This window comes from Rhinolophus hipposideros (assembly GCF_964194185.1).
Source record: "Rhinolophus hipposideros genome assembly, chromosome: 5".
Lineage (NCBI taxonomy): Eukaryota > Metazoa > Chordata > Mammalia > Chiroptera > Rhinolophidae > Rhinolophus > Rhinolophus hipposideros.
In genome coordinates, this window is record NC_138051.1 from 49,873,189 (window position 1) to 49,892,987 (window position 19,799).

Below are 19,799 nucleotides of genomic sequence, written 5' to 3' on the forward strand. Positions count from 1 at the left end.
TCTTGGAGTAACAATTTTGATGGAACAGAATGACTGAGTCAACCATGAATTCAAAAAATGACATTTACAGAAGCCTACAAAAAATATAATGATGTTAAAACTTCTAGCATCATTGAAACTTCTAGCATCATATTACATGCTCTTTCCTATTAATAAAATGATTAGCTAAACCCTCCTCTTGAGGTGAAATTCCTCACTTCCTGTTAATAAAAAAGATCATTACATACTTTTCTTAGGTTAAGAAGTCCTTATACCATATACATATAATCACTGTAGGAATAACAAAGTGAACTATAATTGAACTATCAATGGGAGGGTTATTTGCAAAAAATGATTTATTTTTAAAAGCAACATTCAATATAAATGCTGGGAACTATTGGCATGGTAGAAAACAATAACATTAGCATCACATTAAATTGAGTTCAAATCTTGGCTTTGTAATCTTAGGCAAATAATTGCCCAGATATTTGATTTCCTCATCTTTTTCCTTATAGTCAAAACAACTCATATCTTGTCAGTTCCTTTAAAAAAGGCTTAGAATAGTTCTTGAAAATTTTATAAGGTGAAACAATTCCAATTTCCTCCCTAAGACACTGGAGAGATGCGAAGGGGAAGAAATAACACAAATAAATACGGCATTCAGATTTTCAATGTAATTAAAAGTGCATCCTACAAAATCAATATAATGCTTCTTAATATTACTGAACTATACTTTTATTCCATCATAATTCTATTGCTAGGTAACAGGGTAGTACATTAAGACACCTTGGTGGTTACTTCTTAGGCAAACAGTCACTAAAGCACATCACTGGCTTTCATAGTCCTATCAAGGAAGTCTAAGCACCGAATCAGGAGTAGGCAAACTACAATGCCTGGGACAAATCCAACCAACATTCTGTTTTTGTGATACAGTTTTACTGAAACACAAATAGGCTATTATTCACATATTATCTATAGCTGCTTTCATGCTACAAGGAAGACCTGAATAACTGTGGCCACATGGCCCACAATTATTTAGTATTTGGCCCCACAACAGATTATTTTAAAGCACTGCTACTCAAATGTTTGGTTTGCATACCTTTGTTTGTTCCTGATATTATCCTGAGATAATATCGTGTGAAAACATAAATTAAGTATGTTACCAAGTACAATGTTTATTTCAACTACATTTTTGTTTTCATTGCCAGACTTTCTCAATGACGACTTATAGTCTGGTGCAAGTTTCTTTTCTCATAGTGGATACATATAAACAGTTCATTCATCAGCTACTTCAAATATTACTACTCTAAAAGTATATAGGGGCAAGAGAAGAACCGAAAGCTCAAAAGGGATTATAGTGTCAGTTATTTTAGCACAGTGCTCTAGGGTTTTGTAGCATAGACTTGGCAACTAATTGAGATTCAGAAAGTGGTCCTTACATATTATTTTCTATTCCTTCCTCTTCTAAGATTTAAATTACTCCCGACATCTTCTCTGCTATAGATTTATGTTTCAACAAGGTGAAGGGTGACCGCTTAGCAGGTCCCTCTCTCTCCCTATCTTTTCTTGGGAGCAGGAAAGATGAAAATATTTGCACCCCTGTCCCCCAAATATTCAATAAAATAAGTCGATAGTACATTTTGCCCATTTAGCCTCTTTAATTTACAGCAGATACAAAACTATAGTATCAAATTATATTTCTCTTGAAGTGAAAGAATTTATAAAGCAAATCTATTCTCTGTAAATATTAGCAGTATTTTCCCCTGTATTTTAAGTAGTAATTTAAAATAAATCATGCATCAATTAAAGAATACAGAATGAAATGCTACCACTAACTTTTAATATGAAATTTCCTTGAACAAGTATAGTTTCTAAAGGCGCCAAAGGTAACCCGACTCAAGCAGTTTCCTGAAAAAGAAAATTATTCAGGGACAGATTTTATTGCAAATATTTACTCAAAAACTACTATATACAGCAGAATTTTAATAGCCATTTAAAACATTTAACATTCAGTGAAACAAAATTTAAGAATTCAAAGCACATTTTAAGCAGTAAAAATGTAGCATTTTAAATAAAAGTTTATTAGTACTTCAAAGCAAACTACTGCAATTCATATTATTCATTTCTAGATCTATTATTTTCTAGGTGATAAAAAAACTGAAAAAAAAAATCAATTTAGCAGCTGTCTTATGGATAAATTAGACTAAATATCCCAAACCAAATTTTTACATCACTGCTTTAGGTCCCATCAGAAGTTTCTATTTTACAATTAAAGAAAAAGTCACTTAAACATGGCTGAATTCATGCCAGAACATGTTTTCAGTTTAATGCTTTCCAGTATCTACATTATGCCATACTTTGGTTTGGTTTCCAGACCATTTTTATGGGTCTATTTCTAAAGATCATTAAAACAATATTAAAAGCATAATTGCTACAGCAGTTTCAACAATGGGTTTCTGCTTTATACAACTAGTACATCAAGGGATTTCTGCACAGTTTACACACTGACAAAAAGCACAAATATAAATTTATATTTTAATAATTTCACTTTCACTGAAAGTTTAATTAAGGTAAGCTTACAGCCTGGCAGGCTAACACTTTTATGGAGGTACACGGATTCAAATATTCTGTTTACATGCTCTGACAGTCTGGAATGTTATATTAAAGCCAAAATTAAGTTTATGTTCATCCAAATTCCCATTAAATTCATTAATTTAGCACTCTAAGCACGCTCCATTTACCAGTATCATACTCAAAATAAAGCCGTCATTAACAATGCCAATTAGACATTGTTTTAAATCAATTATTCCCAAATGGTATGTGGTTTCAAATCTCTTCCTTTAAGTTAACTGAGAAGGATATACAGGTAATAAGTATTTTTAGCTGAGGACTGATGGAAGTTTCAATGCTTTATAAATATAACAAATATTCTAATAATCAATTCATATTGGCAACCAAAGTCCATTTTCTTGAGAACTGTTAAATGAAGGCGTCCCCATTGTAAACTTAACTTTCATTAAAATCCCATTCATGTTTTAAAACCTCTTGATGATCCTAATCATGCTATTATTGGTGAATTGATTTCTTCAATAACCTTGGTTGAACAGACCGGTCAAGTGTATGAATGACCTCCCTCACATTTTTCTATTTCCGAACTCTCCAACAGAACCACTGAGCTCACCTGATAGCACTGTTCCAAATGCTCTTACCATTGGTACACTAACACTTAGAATGACTTAACTAATTTCAACTTCTTTCTTTTTCATCTGCCAGGTCTTCTGTTGTCTCTGTTGTGCTAGGGCTATATTCTCCAGAAACGTCATCTGTTTGATCAGACACAACTTCATCAGTCTTGGCTGAAGGGTCATCACTACCTTTCTGAAGAATCTCCGTGGCTTCATACTCAAGTACCTCTGATGGAGTCAAAGGTTCCAGATGAACACTGCCTTGCTCACTGACATCAGAACTAACAGATTCAGGTTCATCTCTTTTTCTCAAAAACTGATCAATGCTAACATCACCAGATGTTAACCGCAAATCCTTAATATTCTTTGAAGAAAGCCTAGCTTCACTGGAGTTGCGATCTTTAATCTGATCACACGAAATGATGTTTTCTGAATTTTGGCATATCTTCAACTCTGTTTCCTGACAAATGTGCTCTTTTTGTTTTTCCTTTTCTACTTTATCTTCACCAGTATTTGAATCATAACTGAAGATATTCTTTGAGCCAGTTTCCTTGTCTTCAAGATAGGTATCACTTTCCTTATCTGAAACTATTGTGCTTTCTTCACTTTTTGTTGCTGATAAGCCTTCAGATGAATTTGCATCACATCCATTTTTTTCTTCCTCTGAAGAAGCTTTACCTTGTTTACTGAAAAAATAAAGCCACTTATTATCTATTCCTTCGTAATACAATGTTTTTGAACATTATTATCAAAATAAAGAAATGCTCTAATGTTTTTTTCAGAAGTCAAGGCACACTTGCCCGTCAAAATGGAAAAAAAATCCAGGTCCACAGACCTTGCTGTGATGTTACAATTTAGGAGGCAGCCATTTTCCTCAGCAAGAAAGTGAAAAACTCCAGTGTCAAATATCAAAAGTAGACCTGGGGAGTCTATCAGCTGATTTCAGTCCTGGTTATCATTTTCATCTGTTCACATCCTTCCCAGTTTTTAGTTAAAACTTAAGCATTCTTAATAATTTCTGACAGTACTTTAAATAAGGAATGAATATATGAAAAAACTATTTTTGTTTTATGATTTATATATCCTCTTATGGTTAGAGTGTCTTTCCCTATGCAAAATCAGATAAGCATTCACAAACATTTCCCTAATTTTTAATAGCCTAATTTAAAAAAATATAAAAACGTGCCTGAAAAATATATGTAAATATACAACATGCATACACATATGTTGATGAGTGTCTGTGTGTTTACTTTTACCCTGGTGTGTTAACAAACTATTTCGTGAATAATAAAACATTAGAAACAAGATTTCTAAGAGGACCTCCAGCCCCTTATCTAGTTGTAACGATGCTTATTTTACCAAAATTAAATTTAATGATTACATATATTGTATTTCTTACGTTAATCCACCTGTAATTTAGACTTTTCCTTAATGAATTGCCCAAATAATCAAAGCAACATTATCAAATAGTTATTATTTACTAAATTATATTTATAAGACTGTTTCTCTGCTATGCATTTTGTTCTGCTTTGTCTTTAGACTATTCTTGGGTCAATACCATACAGTCTTAATTACAGATTAACAATGTACTTTATTATCTAATAGAGCAAATCACCTATTGTATACTACTATACTACTCTTCTCCCAAAATTAAATCATTTAAAAATGTAAAAGACATTTGTACAAGGATGCCAATTAAAACAATATTTAAATAGTGCATATAGAAACAACCTATTATCCAACAACAGGGAAAGAATTAAATAAATTACAGTATTAATAAGTAGAAAAATATGAATCTTAAACTTTGTCAATTTCCAAACCAAATCCCATTAGAATTTTCAACTAAATGTTCATTAACCCAGAAATTAATTTTGAAAATGGCCTATCATGCACATTATTAATATATTATTTTCTACCTCAGTAAATTATTTTTTCCATTTAGATCTTGTACATTTCTCATTTTTATTGTTATTGTGAATTAACTCTTTTGTCCATTATATTTTGAAATCAAGTTAGAAAAGAGTCTAAGCTCATTTTCTTGGATCGTACAGGTCAATTACATCATCTGCAAAAAATATAGGCTTCCTCATTTAAAACTGTATAATTGTTATTTTTGTTCAGCTCTTATAGGTGTAACTACAATTTACAGAAAATGTTAAATAATACAGAAGTGACTAGTATGCTTTTTCTAACTCCTTAATTTTAGTTAACCCCCTCATCCAAGACTCTAGAAAAAATGCTAGGTGAAGAAAGGGCTAGATAATCTTTCTAGTTAAGTCCAAGTAATACCTTCATAAGGCCTTATCCATAATTTGCCTTTAATGGACAATGGATTAATTAATCTCATCAGATTAACAAGCAACCTACAGTAATATATACAGCATAAAGATAGAAATGGGGAAATCACCTAATTTAAAAGGCAAAGTAAAATTATCTTTAGCTGCAAAAAAGTTCTAATTAAAATGTTGGATTCTCTCTTATGATAAAGATTGTGAAATGTCTTGTGTTTTTTAGTGTTCTACCTAAGCATTAAACTTTACCAATCCCCGAATTTTGACACTTTTAAGTTGAGATGCCACCATAGAAAGTAGCTTTAAAGCTTTCTGGGAAAAAAATTTTTTTTAAATTGCCTATTTGCAATAATTGTCCCCATGTTGTAACTTGTAGCATCTTGTAACTGTGTGCATTTAATAGGGACAATAAAATCTGTTAACATTTTACTTACTAGTAAGTACTCTTAAAAATTTTAACTTATAAAATATACTCTTCATGTATAAAGGTATTTCAAACTCAGGATCTATAGTATATTCTTGTTGCATTAAAATTTTTAAATTTTATTTTAATTAAAAGCCTCAATAAAAGCAATACCATGTACAAAAATACAGGCCTTTACCAATTAACTGAAATAACGCAACTCAAGTGTCATTTTATATACTTGGATTTCAAGAGATGCAGTTTTTCTTACATTTACCTTTCAGAATTTGATGTTTCTGTTTCTCCTTCAGTCATATTAGGTCTTGCAATTTCCTGAAATGATTAATAATATTTTTATTTTATATTCATGGATAAGCTTAAAGTAAACACTTTTATTATATTAAACTTTCTGGATAAAAGGAATTTAAGTGTGTAATCTTACATACTAAAGAACTAGAAAAACAATTTCTTTATTAAAGAATGTACTAGAATAATTCTCACAATCAAAAGTATTTAAAAAATTCTTTTTTAAGAAACTTGTAAGAAGTTCTTCATACCAAAAGTTTCTGAATCAAGGACATGAAACAGTTACACAGTTATAACAATACCTGCTTTCCTTAGACTCTGTTTCAAATATGGGCCATAATTACAATTACAGTTGACCCTTGAACAACACAGGTTTGAACTGTATGGGTCCGCTTATATATGGAGTTTTTTCAATAAATATACAGTTGGCCCTCTGTATCCCCGGGTTTCGTACTTGCGGATTCAACTGAATTAGGATTAAAAACAATTTTTTCAATCTACAGTTGGGAATTCACAGATGCAAAAGCCAATTGTATGTATTGTTCTGGGCCATTTTATATAAGGGACTTGGGCATCCAAGGTATCCATGGGAGTGGGAGAGGGGTCCTGAAACCAATCCCCTGCAGATACCTAGGGACAACTGTACTGTGGTTAAGTTTTTGGGTAGCCAACAATTATATGTGAATTTTTAACTATGTGGGGGTTAGCCCCATTAACCCCCATGTTGTTCAAGGGTCAACTGTACTTGAATGGAAAACTTGTAAAACACAACTTAAATTTGATCAAGTTGAATTCAAAGTATTTTATAGAAACATATTAAGTACAGGCATTTAGATAAAACATTTCTGAAATTATTTCATATTTGTTGTCATGGTAACCCCTTCACTGTCAAACTAAATAATAGTAAAGATAGACAAATTAAATATTTTGTTTATTTCAAATCTTTGATGGGGAGGAAAGAAAACAATCAAACCTCAGTAAGCCAGAGGCCTAACAGCTTGTAACAATAGCCAATTACTGAGTACACATGATACATGCAGTATGTTAAGAACTTCACATTCACTATCTCATTTAATTCTTGTATTAGATATTATAAACTCCATTTTTACAAATGAGAAATGAAACTGCATGGTTAAGTAGATAACCCAAAGCAATACCACAGTAAGCAGTGAAGACTTCATTCATTATAGTGATTGACTCAAGCCTATGAAATTGATAATGGGGTATCAATCACATACATTTATTTCCTCAGTCTCCCAAAACCCTGCTAAAATGAGGATTTAGCAAAGAAAATAAATATTTTCATTCATAAAGACCAAGAAAACACCAAAGCAGACTAACTGTCAAAGAGATTGCAACAAATATTTAGATGGAAAGTGGCTGGAGGAGTGAAAATTGACTTCAAAGTGTGGAGAAGTTACAACGAAACATCTGAGTGGGGAATGCAAGAGAATCAATTTGCCCAGGGAATCAAAGAGATCTGGATTTGGAGGAATTCAGTCATAAAAGGTAAAAATGAAGCACAAGGACTGGGGAGATACCTAAGTGCTCTTTCTACAAATCACACAACAGGTATCTATTCTTTACCCTACCACAGAGGATAAAGGTTAACTCAGAACTGGACACAATTTGAACTTGTGAACACCAGAAACAGCAAAGGGCAGGCGTGAGTTACTCGGAGAAAACAAAAAAATTAGTAAAAGTCCATATACCTGGTAAAGGGGCCCATAGTCCCTCTTCCCACCTGGCTCCCAGAAAGCCAGCAGCCAGAGGAATCACTTTTCATTACATCACCCCCAACTGGAATCTACCGTGTTTCCCCGAAAATAAGACCTAGCCAGACAATCAGCTCTCATGTGTCTTTTTGAGCAAAAATTAATATAAGACCCGGTCCTATTTTACTATAAGACTGGATCTTATATAACATAAGAACCGGTCTTATTTTACTATATGACAGGGTGTAATGTAATGTAATTAAATATAAAGACTGGGTCTTATATTAATTCTTGCTCCAAAAGATGCATTAGAGCTGATTGTCCGGCTAGGTCTCATTTTCGGAGAAACACAGTAAATTTCCTCTTTGGAGAAAATTACCAGCCTCAAAGAAAAGATTTCCATTGACTCTGACAGTATCCTCTCCACTAAAGAATCAGTCAGGTGAGTACCCAATTTTCCTGTGTTGAAATCTAAACAGCTCCTGTGTAGTCTGTGCAGGTTGTACAGTGCACTAATCTATTTCTTTACTTACCATATATCTGATTGTTGTATCCATTATCATTAGTTAGGCAATGAAGTCTGCAACTATTATTGTAAAACAATAAATTTTCCCCTTCAATTCTGTGAGTTTTTGCTTCATATATGTTAGTGGTGTGTCATTAAGTGTTTATAATTGTATCTTTTTGTTGTACTGAACCTTTTATTAATATATAATGTCATTTTTTTCTCTCGTAAACTTTCTTTGATTTAATGTCTTGGTTTGATATTAGTAAAGCCAACCCTGCTCTTTTGGTTACTACTCGCAAAGAATATCTTTTTCATTCCTTCACTTTTAACTTTTGTCTTTGGATCTCAAATAAGTCTCTTCTAGTCAGCATGTAGTAGGATCATGTGTTTTTTACCCATTCTCCAGTCCTTCGATTGGAGAGTTTAATCCATTACACTTAATGATTGACAAGAAGGGACTTAATTCTGTCATTGTACTATTTGTTTGCTATATGCCTTACAGATATTTTGGCCCTAATTTCCTGGATTACTAATTTCTTTTGTATTTAGCTGATTATTTTTATAGTAAAATGTTTAAATTCCTTCCTCATTTCCCCTTCTGTATATTCTATAGCTATTTTCTACATGGTTACCATGGGGATTACACTTAACGTCCTTAAAGTTGTAACACTCTAATTTGAACTTATACTTCAATAACTTACATAGTTTAATTTCAATAAATTACAAAAACTATGCTCCTTTACAACTCCATCCCCACCCCTTTCAATTGCTGATGTCACAAAATGACAGCTTCATATACTATGTGTCTCAAAACACAAATAATTTCTCCTAAATTATGGAGAAAACAACATCTGGAGCTACAAACTAGTTATAGTAAAACTAGCTTTTACACTAATAATATTTTTCTTTAAATGTATTTGAATCTTAACTCACGTAGAAAACAAAAGTATAGTTACAAACCACTACAACGATAATACTAGCTTTTATAATTGCCTATGTACTTACCTTTATTGAGATGTTTATTTCTCACTACAGTTTTGAGTTACCATGCAATGTTCTTTCATTTCAACTTGCAATTTCTCCCTTGAGCATTTCTGGCAGGGCAGATCTAGCGATCACAAACTCCCTCAGATTTTATGTGAGACTGTCTTAATTTTTCTCTCACTTTTGAAGTACAGTCTTCCCAGATTTAGGATTTTTTTAATTGTAATTTTTATAAAAATTTATTTGAGGCAAATAGAAGCTATGCCTCAGAAGTAAGATCTCAACAGAACTGAGATCTAGGATTCTTTTTTTTTTTTTTAATTAATTTTATTGGGGTGACAATTGTTAGTAAATTTACATAGATTTCAGGTGTACAATTCTGTATTACATCGTCTATAAATCCCATTGTGTGTTCACCACCCAGAGTCAGTTCTCCTTCCATCACCATATATTTGATCCCCTTTACCCTCATCTCCCACCCCCCACCCCCTTACCCTCTGGTAACCACTAAATTATTGTCTGTGTCTATGAGTTTTTGTTTCTCATTTGTTTGTCTTGTTCTTTTTGGTTTATATTCCACATATCAGTGAAATTATAGGGTTCTCTGCTTTTTCTGTCTGACTTGTTTCACTTAGCATTATTCTCTCGAGATCCATCCATGTTGTCACAAATGTTCCTATATCATCTTTCCTTAACGCCGAATAGTATTCCATTGTGTATATGTACCACAACTTCTTTATCCATTCATCTATCGAAGGATAGGATTCTTGATTAATTTTTTTATCAATCTGAATATATTGGTCCACTGCCTTCTGACCTCCAAAGTTTCTGATGAGAAATCTGCCGACAATCTTATTTAGGATCCCTTGTATGTGATGATTCACTTCTCTCTTGCAACTTTCAAGTTTCTTTTTCTTTTTAAAGTTTGATTATGTGCCTCAGTGTCAGTCTCTTTGAGGTCATCTTATCAAAGTTCACTGTGCTTCTTTGATATTTAGATTCTTTCATCAAATTTGGGAAGTTTTCAGTCATTTCTTTAAATATCCTCTGCTCATTTCTCTCTCTGGGACTTCCACAATTGCTCTGCTCAGTGGAGTCACACAACTCCCTTAGGCTCTGTTCATATTCTTCCAATCTGTATTCTTTCTATTCCTCAAACTCAGTAATTTCCACTATCCTATCTTCAAATTCGAGGATTCTTTCTTCTGACTGCTCAAATTTGCCTTTGACTCCTTCTAGTGATGTTTTCATTTTCAATTATTGTAGTTTTCAGCTCCAGAATTTTGTCTGTTTCTTTTTAGGTTTTCTCTTTATTGAGATTTATATTTTGCCCACATATTGTTTTCTTGACTTTCCTTACATATTCCTTCAGTTCTTTGGACACTTTTAAGACAGTTGTTTCAATGCCTTTGTCTAAGTATATCTACCATTAGGTTTTCTTCAGGAAATTTTTGTTGATTTTTTTTTTCCTTTGAATGGACCATACCTGTCTGTTTGTTTGTATGCTTTATGATTTTTTTTATTGAACATTGGACATTTGAATCTAATAACATGGTAACTCTAGGAATCCAATTCTCCTTCCCCAGCATTTGCTGTTCATGTATATATGTATGTATATATGTATATGTTTCTATTATAGGCTGTCTCCATAGGATCAGGCTGAGTTGTAAACTTAAGGTCTTCACAGGTTTTTTTCTGAGCCTTTTGCTCGGCATATGCAATCACTTTCTAATTATACCCATATATTAAATTGTTGTGAATGTCCTAATCTTTAATGTCTGGCTCCTGAAAGGGGAAAAAGCAAAAAATAAAGGGGAGAGGGAGCACTGTCCTTTTAAATCCCCTGGAAGTCACTCCAGCTGGAGGGGGAGGGGCTTACAAGAATGGGGGAGAGGAGGTGCAACAACGGCTACCTCTTTGTCTGCAACTCTGTGATAAGAAGCAATACTCAATGATAATAGCACAGGTCCCCAATATTTGGAGGACAAGATCCTTTTTGCCCACCTTAGCTCCCAAAAGCAGTGGGCAATGGGTAGCTGCTACTGTGCTAAGTGCTTAAATTGACCAAAATTAGTTTCAATTTACTGTCTACGTCTTTCCCTGAAAGCTGTAGGCCTTCAGCAGACTCTATATTGTTCCAAAATAGTACATCAGACAGATTCTGCTGCTGCAATTGTTGTCTAGGTGAGGAAACAGATTCCTGGTGCTTCCTGTTCTGCCATTTTCCCAGGGTTCTAGGGAAAGGTACTACCCAGAAGTAGTTGAAAAACTGAAAAGTATACTGAAATCACAACAGTAGTTTAAGTTTAAACATTTTATTTCTACCAAAACCAGAATTTATTATCATTTTACTTTCCTGGCTTTAAAGGCACTAAACACACCAATATTTTCAAAATCTAATTCTCTTTTTATCTTGTTTTCGATTATAAATAATTTTAAATTAACTTTAGCTTACTGAAACTTCTTTTGCCGGATACTACTGTGGCTGGTATTTTAAATTTCTGAATAGTACTATGTTAATCAGTTTTAGAAGACCTAAATATAATGCTTACTTTATATTACAATTTATTGATACTGTATGCATGTAATTAAATTTTTAACAATTTCAATTCTTCCAATCAATGAGCATAGAATATCTTTCCATTTATGTTGTCTTCAATTTCTTTCATTAATGCCTTATCGTTTTTAGTGTACAGATCTTTCACCCCCTTGATTAAATTTATTCCTAGGTATTTTATTCTTTTTGATTCAGTTGTAAATGAGATGTTTTTCTTCATTTCTGTTCCTATTAGTTCATTATTAGTGTATAGAAATGCAAGATTTTTGTACATATATTTTTATTTAAAAATACTTCAATTTTTAAGAAGCACTATGATGAAATATGGAATTTTGTGACCACAAATTCTATTCAAATTTTTCCAATCTTTGAAACCATTTTTTAAGTTGCAAATATTTGACTGTTGTATTACTTAAAAGTATACATGGGAAGCAAAATAAAAACAAGGATCTTTTGGAATAAATGAGCTAGTCACAATAAATCAACTCACCATTAGACTATTTTTTAAGACCCATTTTTGAAAATCTTTGCCCATTATGTGAAACATTCTAAAATCTATTCCTTGTCCTTAGATGGCCCCATGCCCCATTAAAATCATTTTTATTTTACCAGAAATAGGTGGCCATGATTAAAAAACAATTAAAGTTTATTTCAAATGGCATCTTATTTTCTTGCTCATGCTTACGTTCAGCTTATGTTCAGCTTCTGAAGTTTCTAATTTCATTTTCTTTATTTTTTTCTCACAATTAGAAGAAAATTCTTTATTTAACTCTGAATTTTACGGTAATTCTATTCTAATAGTGTCAGCTAGAGACTTCATCATTTTAAGTAGCTGGAATATTGTGTTTTTCTAGCCAAATTTGATACTGTCCCATATAATTTGATCAATTTATGCATGCAGTTTTCTTCTTCTGAAAAATGCACCACTTGGCTCTTAGGTATCATATTTCTTTTTAAGAACTTTTATTATAAATTTTAAATATATTTATTTTTAATTACTACATTTAAATGTCATGAACATTAATTAATTTATGAGTTAACATAATTCATATAAATGATAATATTTAACAATCAAATAGATGTACATAAACATTTGAATGTAAAATACAAAAATCAATAATTACAAACAATAGAAAATTACATATCAGATTTCCAGACAATTTCTGTAAAATAGTGAAAAAAATGTTTTTAATATAAAGAAATGAAAAACAGTAAACTATAACTGTTTTACATGAAGAAAGTATACAATTTCCTGGTAAAAAATACTTTTTCAGAAAATTTTGACACCCGATCAAATTTAATTTGTGAAAGGTCAACTATATTAATAAATAAAGTGGTGTTACTTACCTTAGTGCTCTTAAAATATTGTAAAAATTACACAAACATGTATATATTAATATAATTAAATAAAACTTCCCATTTTACTTAGCAGTACTATGAATTACAGCTACAAACAACAAAACAACTTGTCAACTTCCCTCATGACTGAACAAGGACCAACAGAAGAAACGGTAAGTGAGAGATTTACCTTGTTGTACCTGCAACCACCACGTGCATGACTCTTAGGGCCATTCAAGCACAGGGTTGGATCCTGTCTTTAATTAAGATTTTGATAGCGTATTCATCATGGATTATTCTGTATTAATTTTGGTTGTTTAAAATATTGAAAAAAATATTTACCCAATTACTGAATTTTTGGAAACCCCTTAAATTTTGCACTAGAGGTATGGGCTTCACTTACTTCACTCTTAATTCCTTCCCTGGTTGGGATGTTGGGAGTGGCGGACAAAGGAAAATAGGGATGGTGCTCTAGAGAAGTAAATTCTTAACTATCATAAGTCACAGCATCAAAAAAGTGACAAATCAAGAACATACAATATGGTTATATTATTTAGAAATACAGAAATAATTATTAGATCAAACTGCTAAAAGACTTGAAAATGGCTGTATCTAAAGAGTTTGATGGCAAAGGGCAGGGCAGATGAACCACTGTTTTGATGATAAACATTCTAGCACAACTTTTTAACTTTTAATTTGATTTAAAAAAAGTAATTTTACCAATTTTGAAACTCTCAAGTATCTGAAAAAGTTACAAAGCAAATGCAAAAAAACATAAGTCTTAGAAATACCTTATGGAGAATCAATCTCATATAGTCTTACAGAAATAGAGACTAGAGTTAATTTGTCATATCATTAATGAAATAATAGGAAACCTCTATTCTGTATATTTATGTGTATGTTTGAATTGAGAGACAAATATTAAGAAAAGTTGAGAAAAACATTATATAGTCACCCTGCAGGGACTCCTATGTGTACCTACTGTACCTGATATACTTGGAATATAGTAGTTATCTTTATTGGATTACAATTCTTTTATGTCTAATTGTCCTACTAGATTCTGACCACCCTGAAGATAGGGAAATGATGTTATTCATCTTGGTTTCTCACTGTGAAGATTCCTGGAACGTACTATCAAGTGTTTCCTAACAGCTAAGGAAGGAAGCAAGGAAAGAAAATCAATCTGTATCTACCTTCTCTCCCACCTCCTGCTTAGTTATAATGAAACTACCTAACCACTAGATTGTAGTTGAAGAGTCTGTATATATATATCGTGATATATAGAAACTATATATATCATGATATATAGAGTTAGGAAACAAAAGAAGTGCAATGTTGTAGTATATAAAATATACATAATAGCAGAAAAAAGGCTATTTTAGAAGCTACTGTATAACATGAATACAATCCAGTATATGAAAGAAATTAATTTTCAAAGAGGAAATGGAAAACTATACAATGAAAAAGTGAAAAGAGTAAAATATTTAGTGGGGCACAACAACACTGATTCTATTACAATGCATCTGATATAAGTCTTGAAGATTAAATCAAGCTATCCACCTTACACATGTATACTTAAATACCCGGATCTATTCAAGGGACTATCTACATCATATATATACTTGAAAGAAATACCTGACCAAGAATGTTCAATATGGTCTTCATTCAATATGACTTCCTTTAACTCTACCTATGGCCTGCTAAATTTTTAGCACAAGCTGTTTTTCTTTTAACAAAAAATAAACTTAAGAAATTTGGTTTATGTATGCAATAGTTGGTTATACTTGACACTGAAGAAAGAAAGCAATAAAAGGAAAGTAAGAGTTCAGTGATTATTCTAGTCAAGTGTGAATGCCTCAGGAAACAATCGAAGGGTGATGTTATGAAATTAAGGATTCATAAATTTTACTCATGTCCATGGCTTTTTTAGGAAAAAGAGAGGCAAACTCTGTCACGCCCAGGGAGAGCACAGGGACTGATTATGACTGGAGGATGGAAGAAAAAAAAATCCTATTTTCAAGCCCCAGGGACACTTAGACATCTTAAGAGGCTAAACCAAAACAGAGAATATCACCCCACTCCTCACTACCCACCACCAGGCTAGCAAACATCAGATAATAAGCAACAGCATTATTGTTGGAAGAAACAAGAGCATAGAGAGAGAGACAGGGTCTGAGGCTCAGTCTCACAGAGAAAGAGGCAAGTTGAGTGTGGAGTAAGGACATTAAGAGTAAAACCTCCAGCAATGTAAGTCCCATGACAAACACAAAACCTAGAGGAATTGAACCTGGTGGTACACTGAGGGTAATAGTAGCCACAAGAAAATAAAAATCCAAGTTCAACTCACTACTATGTGGACCCACACTAATGACCTAATGTAAGAAAAGGAAAGCCCACTTTCAGATATTAGTACTTTTATCTCAGTCCTACATACTATAATGTCTCACTTTCAAACAAACATTATACAACACACACAAAAGCAAGGGGAAAAATGCACTATCAGGAGACAAAGCAATCAGCAGAACCAGACTTGGGTATGAACCCGCTGTCTATTGGTATGAACCAACAGACAGAAAACTTTAAATTACCTGTGATTAATATGTTAAATGCTTTGTTAAAAAAAAGGAGAACAACGTGCATGACCAGAATGGAAATTTTAGCAGAGAGCCAGAAACTATAAGAATCAATGCAAATGCTAGAAAAACCAACCAACCAACCAACCACAATGACAGAGATGAAAAATGCCTTTGATGGGCTCAACTAAAAAATAAATCAGTAAAACTGAAGATGGGTGACTAGGTAAATAGACAGAAATTATCCAAATTGAAACATACACACACAAAAGAGTGTGTGTGAAGTATGAAGTGGGGAGTGAAAACCAGAACGGAGTCTAAGAACAGGTACTAATATCAAATGACATAACACATGTACAATCAGAACGCCAGAAAAAGAAGATACAGAATATCTCAGAGAACACCAAACAAGATAAATACAAAAAAATACATAAATACACAAACAGATAAACATATAAATAAACAAATGACCTAACCAGATTTAGACATATCGTGTTCAAAATAATGAGGACTAAAGACAAAATAAAATCTTGAGGGCAACCAAAGAAAAATGACACATTATACACAGATATAGAAACAAAGACAAAAATTACAGTTAAGACATCTTGTCAGAAAATACGCATGCCAAGAGATAATAAAATAACACTTCTTTAAACTGCCGAAAGAAAACCAGTAGTATGTCAACCCAGAGTTCAATAATAAATCACCAAAAATTTCTTGCAAAACTGTGAAAAAAAATTTTTTTAAATGAAAAAGAATCAAGAATTAATTATCAGTAGATCTGTAATAAGATATATCAAAAGAAGTTTTTTAGTCCAAAGGAATGTGATACTGGACAGAAAAGGAGAGATTCATAAAGAAATGAAGAATGTTGGAAATTATGAAAATGAAGGTAAATGTAAAATTATTTTTTAAAGTTTTTAATTGCTCTAAAATTAACTAACTAAAGCAAAAACAGCAACAATGTATTGTCTTTATAACCTATGTATGTAAAAGTAAAATATTGGACAACTACAGAAAAAAGAATACAAAAACTATTAATATCAGGAATGAAAGAGAATTATCACTGTAGAACACACATTTAAAAGAATAAAGAAATACTACAACTTTATACACACAAATTCAAAATCTCAGGTAAACTGGACTAATTCCTCAAAAACCACAAATTACCACAACTCACTCAAGAATAAACAGATAACCAAAATATCCTATATCTATTAAATAAATTTATTTCTAATTAAATACCTTTCAAACCAAAGAACACTTTCTATGGTCTAATAAAAACAGCCGGTTGGAGGAAGGCTACTGCTTCTCCCTAGGTTTGTTTCAGTTATTCACTTTACAAGACAGAAATGCTATTCAAAAGATAAATACTGAACCTGCCTCACTTCATTAAACTCAGAAAGAAACAAGTAGTGTTAAGGAATATTTTAAAACTTGAAATCAAGAAAGGAAGCACTTAAGCAAAATTATTTTTAACTTTAGAAATTTCTCATCTATTAGACTGCCCAATAAATAACATTTATATGATAACTCTGAGTGTTATATACTCAGTGCTGGTTTAAGAGAGCTAAAACATAGTTACTATATATCCAAAATATTTCTATTTTAAATATTAGTCAAATCTTTTGACAGTCTAAATTCCCCAGAAAATTAAATCATCTGGAAAGAATAATTTTCCAATGTACCAAATGTTTGAGATTTTACTGATTTCAGGATTGTTAAGTCATAAACTCATTTTCATTAAATAATAGGCAAGTGAAACATATAATGTCTTTGTCAAAACAAAATCACCTTACAATTTTCCTTAGGGTTAGATATTTTTATATCAAATGAAAACAAAAAACAAAATCTCAATTCCTTCTTCCTGATAAGATGCCAACAATTGTTACAGATGTACACACATTGAATTAAAATGTTTTAAAAATCACACCAACAATACTTTCTAAATGTGTAAAACGTTAAGGTATAAAATAAAACAAAATTTACCTCAGACACAGGTTCTTGTTTCTCAGTGGGAGCTTCATTTTTGAATCTTGAAAACAAAATAAGTATTAAATATTTTATTTTATAATTAAAATGGAAAAATATGAAACAGTTCTTTTGCATGCTTAAAATAAAATGTAAGTCTAAACTAATGTACATCTTATACTATAAAAGTAAATGACCTCTATAAATATTTTAAGGGGAAAAATGCAAGAAAATAAACAGCAGATTCAATAAATCTGCTAAATAAATGAATAGACATGTATTTCTTCTCTAAAAACGAGCACTTAAGAACTGTTCTCTATGCTAAATACAATTTAAAACAGAAAATATTAACATGTTAGTAAAACAGTTTCAAAAAAGAATTATATTTTAAAAAATAAAAGCAGGCCATATGGTTAATATATATAATATGCATTACTACTGACTACTATAGGACTTAAAAAGAGAGAAAAGATATTTTATCTATTGTGAAATTTAATATGATAATAGCATTTCAATATATGTTACAATTAACTTAGTCTAGAGGTGATAAAATCACAGAAATAATTTTGGAGGATGTATTCTCTTAAAAATCTTCATAAGCATAGCTCAAATATTAACTATAAATTTTTTACCCATCTTGATTTCTAAAAATATACTAATTGTAACTTATACATTAAAAAATGCATGACATCTATAAAATCTTTTAAAATAATTTAATATAAAAGCTAGCTTCTCCGAAAGATTTTTGTTTTAAATACTGTTGATGACTAAATACCATTTACTGATATTATATATTAAACTCAATTTTAATCTGCATAATTAGGTTGCCTACTTGATCTGAAATAACATTAATAAAGTTACATGCTTCATAACTTTATGAAGGTTTAATATCTATACTTAAGCATTAATACATTTAACATAAGCAACAACTATACCACTGTATTTTGCCATGTATAATGCACAATTTTTTGCCCAAGTTTGTGAGGGAAAAGTAAGGGTGCGCATTATACATGGGTTTTATCAATTCCATATCAATATAAATGTTTTTAAGTCTTTTATTTATGAGTACAAGCTAAAAGTATAACTAGAAATCAATGACGATATCTGTATGCAAAATAATATCCTGGACTGCAGTAGGTTTTGTTTAACTTACAACCAACTTGCAACGAGGAAGAGTTCCTGGCCTTCTGACCCATAAAAATTGTAAATTTGTTATAGGTACATACATTTCTTGTACCTTGTATCTGTTCTTGTGTTTTGTAATTATTTGTTACATAAAATTTCTTGTATCATAGTATGTTAAAAAATAAATGCTAAAAAGTTCCTTTATAATACAAAAAACAAGTACCTAAATGTAAACAAATAAAAATTTGAATTAAAATACTAAAATGAAAGATTCTTCCCCCTGAAAGTTTGAGCCTAAAACGTGGAGTTTGAGCCTAAAACGTAGATGCGCATTATACACGGGAGTGCATTATACACTGCAAAATACGGTAACTTAAATTTCATGGACACAAATGAAGACTGCTAATGCCTTAATAGACATTAATAAAAATGTATAAAATCCTTATCTATATTTTAGTTATTCATGAAATTGCAAACAATTTAAAATAGGCATATCCTTTTTCGTAGAAGCAATATATTGGTAGTATATTACAATAATTAGAACTAATTAGAACTAATTTATTAAACAAATTTAAATGAATAAAACTTGCACAAAAATTAACAAAATGCACAAATGTCAATCATTTTGGGGTTAAAGAACATGAACTCTCTCAAGTATTTAATTGTGAACAATAATATTCATAAAGATGAACTAACATCAAGTGTTACAGTACAACTTCACTGCAGTAATTATTTTATACAGAAAAGTAATTTTAAGAATAATGTGTATAAAGTAGTAAAAAAACAAAAATTAGTCTGATGAAACAAAAAGTAGATATTGGATTAATGAAGTTTTGAAATAAATTTATAAATTACAATTTTTAT

The 19,799-nt window shown here is 31.4% G+C and overlaps 1 protein-coding gene across 4 annotated transcripts in view; it reads right to left on the reverse strand.

The window, feature by feature from the left end:
• Positions 1–1,619: 1,619 nt before the first annotated feature.
• Positions 1,620–19,799, reverse strand: part of ZNF280D (zinc finger protein 280D) — a 102,565-nt gene continuing 84,385 nt past the window's right edge. For all 4 annotated transcript variants that reach the window (XM_081049310.1, XM_081049311.1, XM_081049312.1 and 1 more), the window contains 3 exons: positions 17,829–17,874; positions 6,136–6,191; positions 1,620–3,850 (listed from right to left, as the gene is read on the reverse strand). In XM_081049310.1, coding sequence (XP_080905436.1) covers positions 3,226–3,850; positions 6,136–6,191; positions 17,829–17,874 — 727 coding nt within the window. In that variant the 3' untranslated portion in view covers positions 1,620–3,225. The remainder of the gene's footprint in view (positions 3,851–6,135; positions 6,192–17,828; positions 17,875–19,799) is intronic.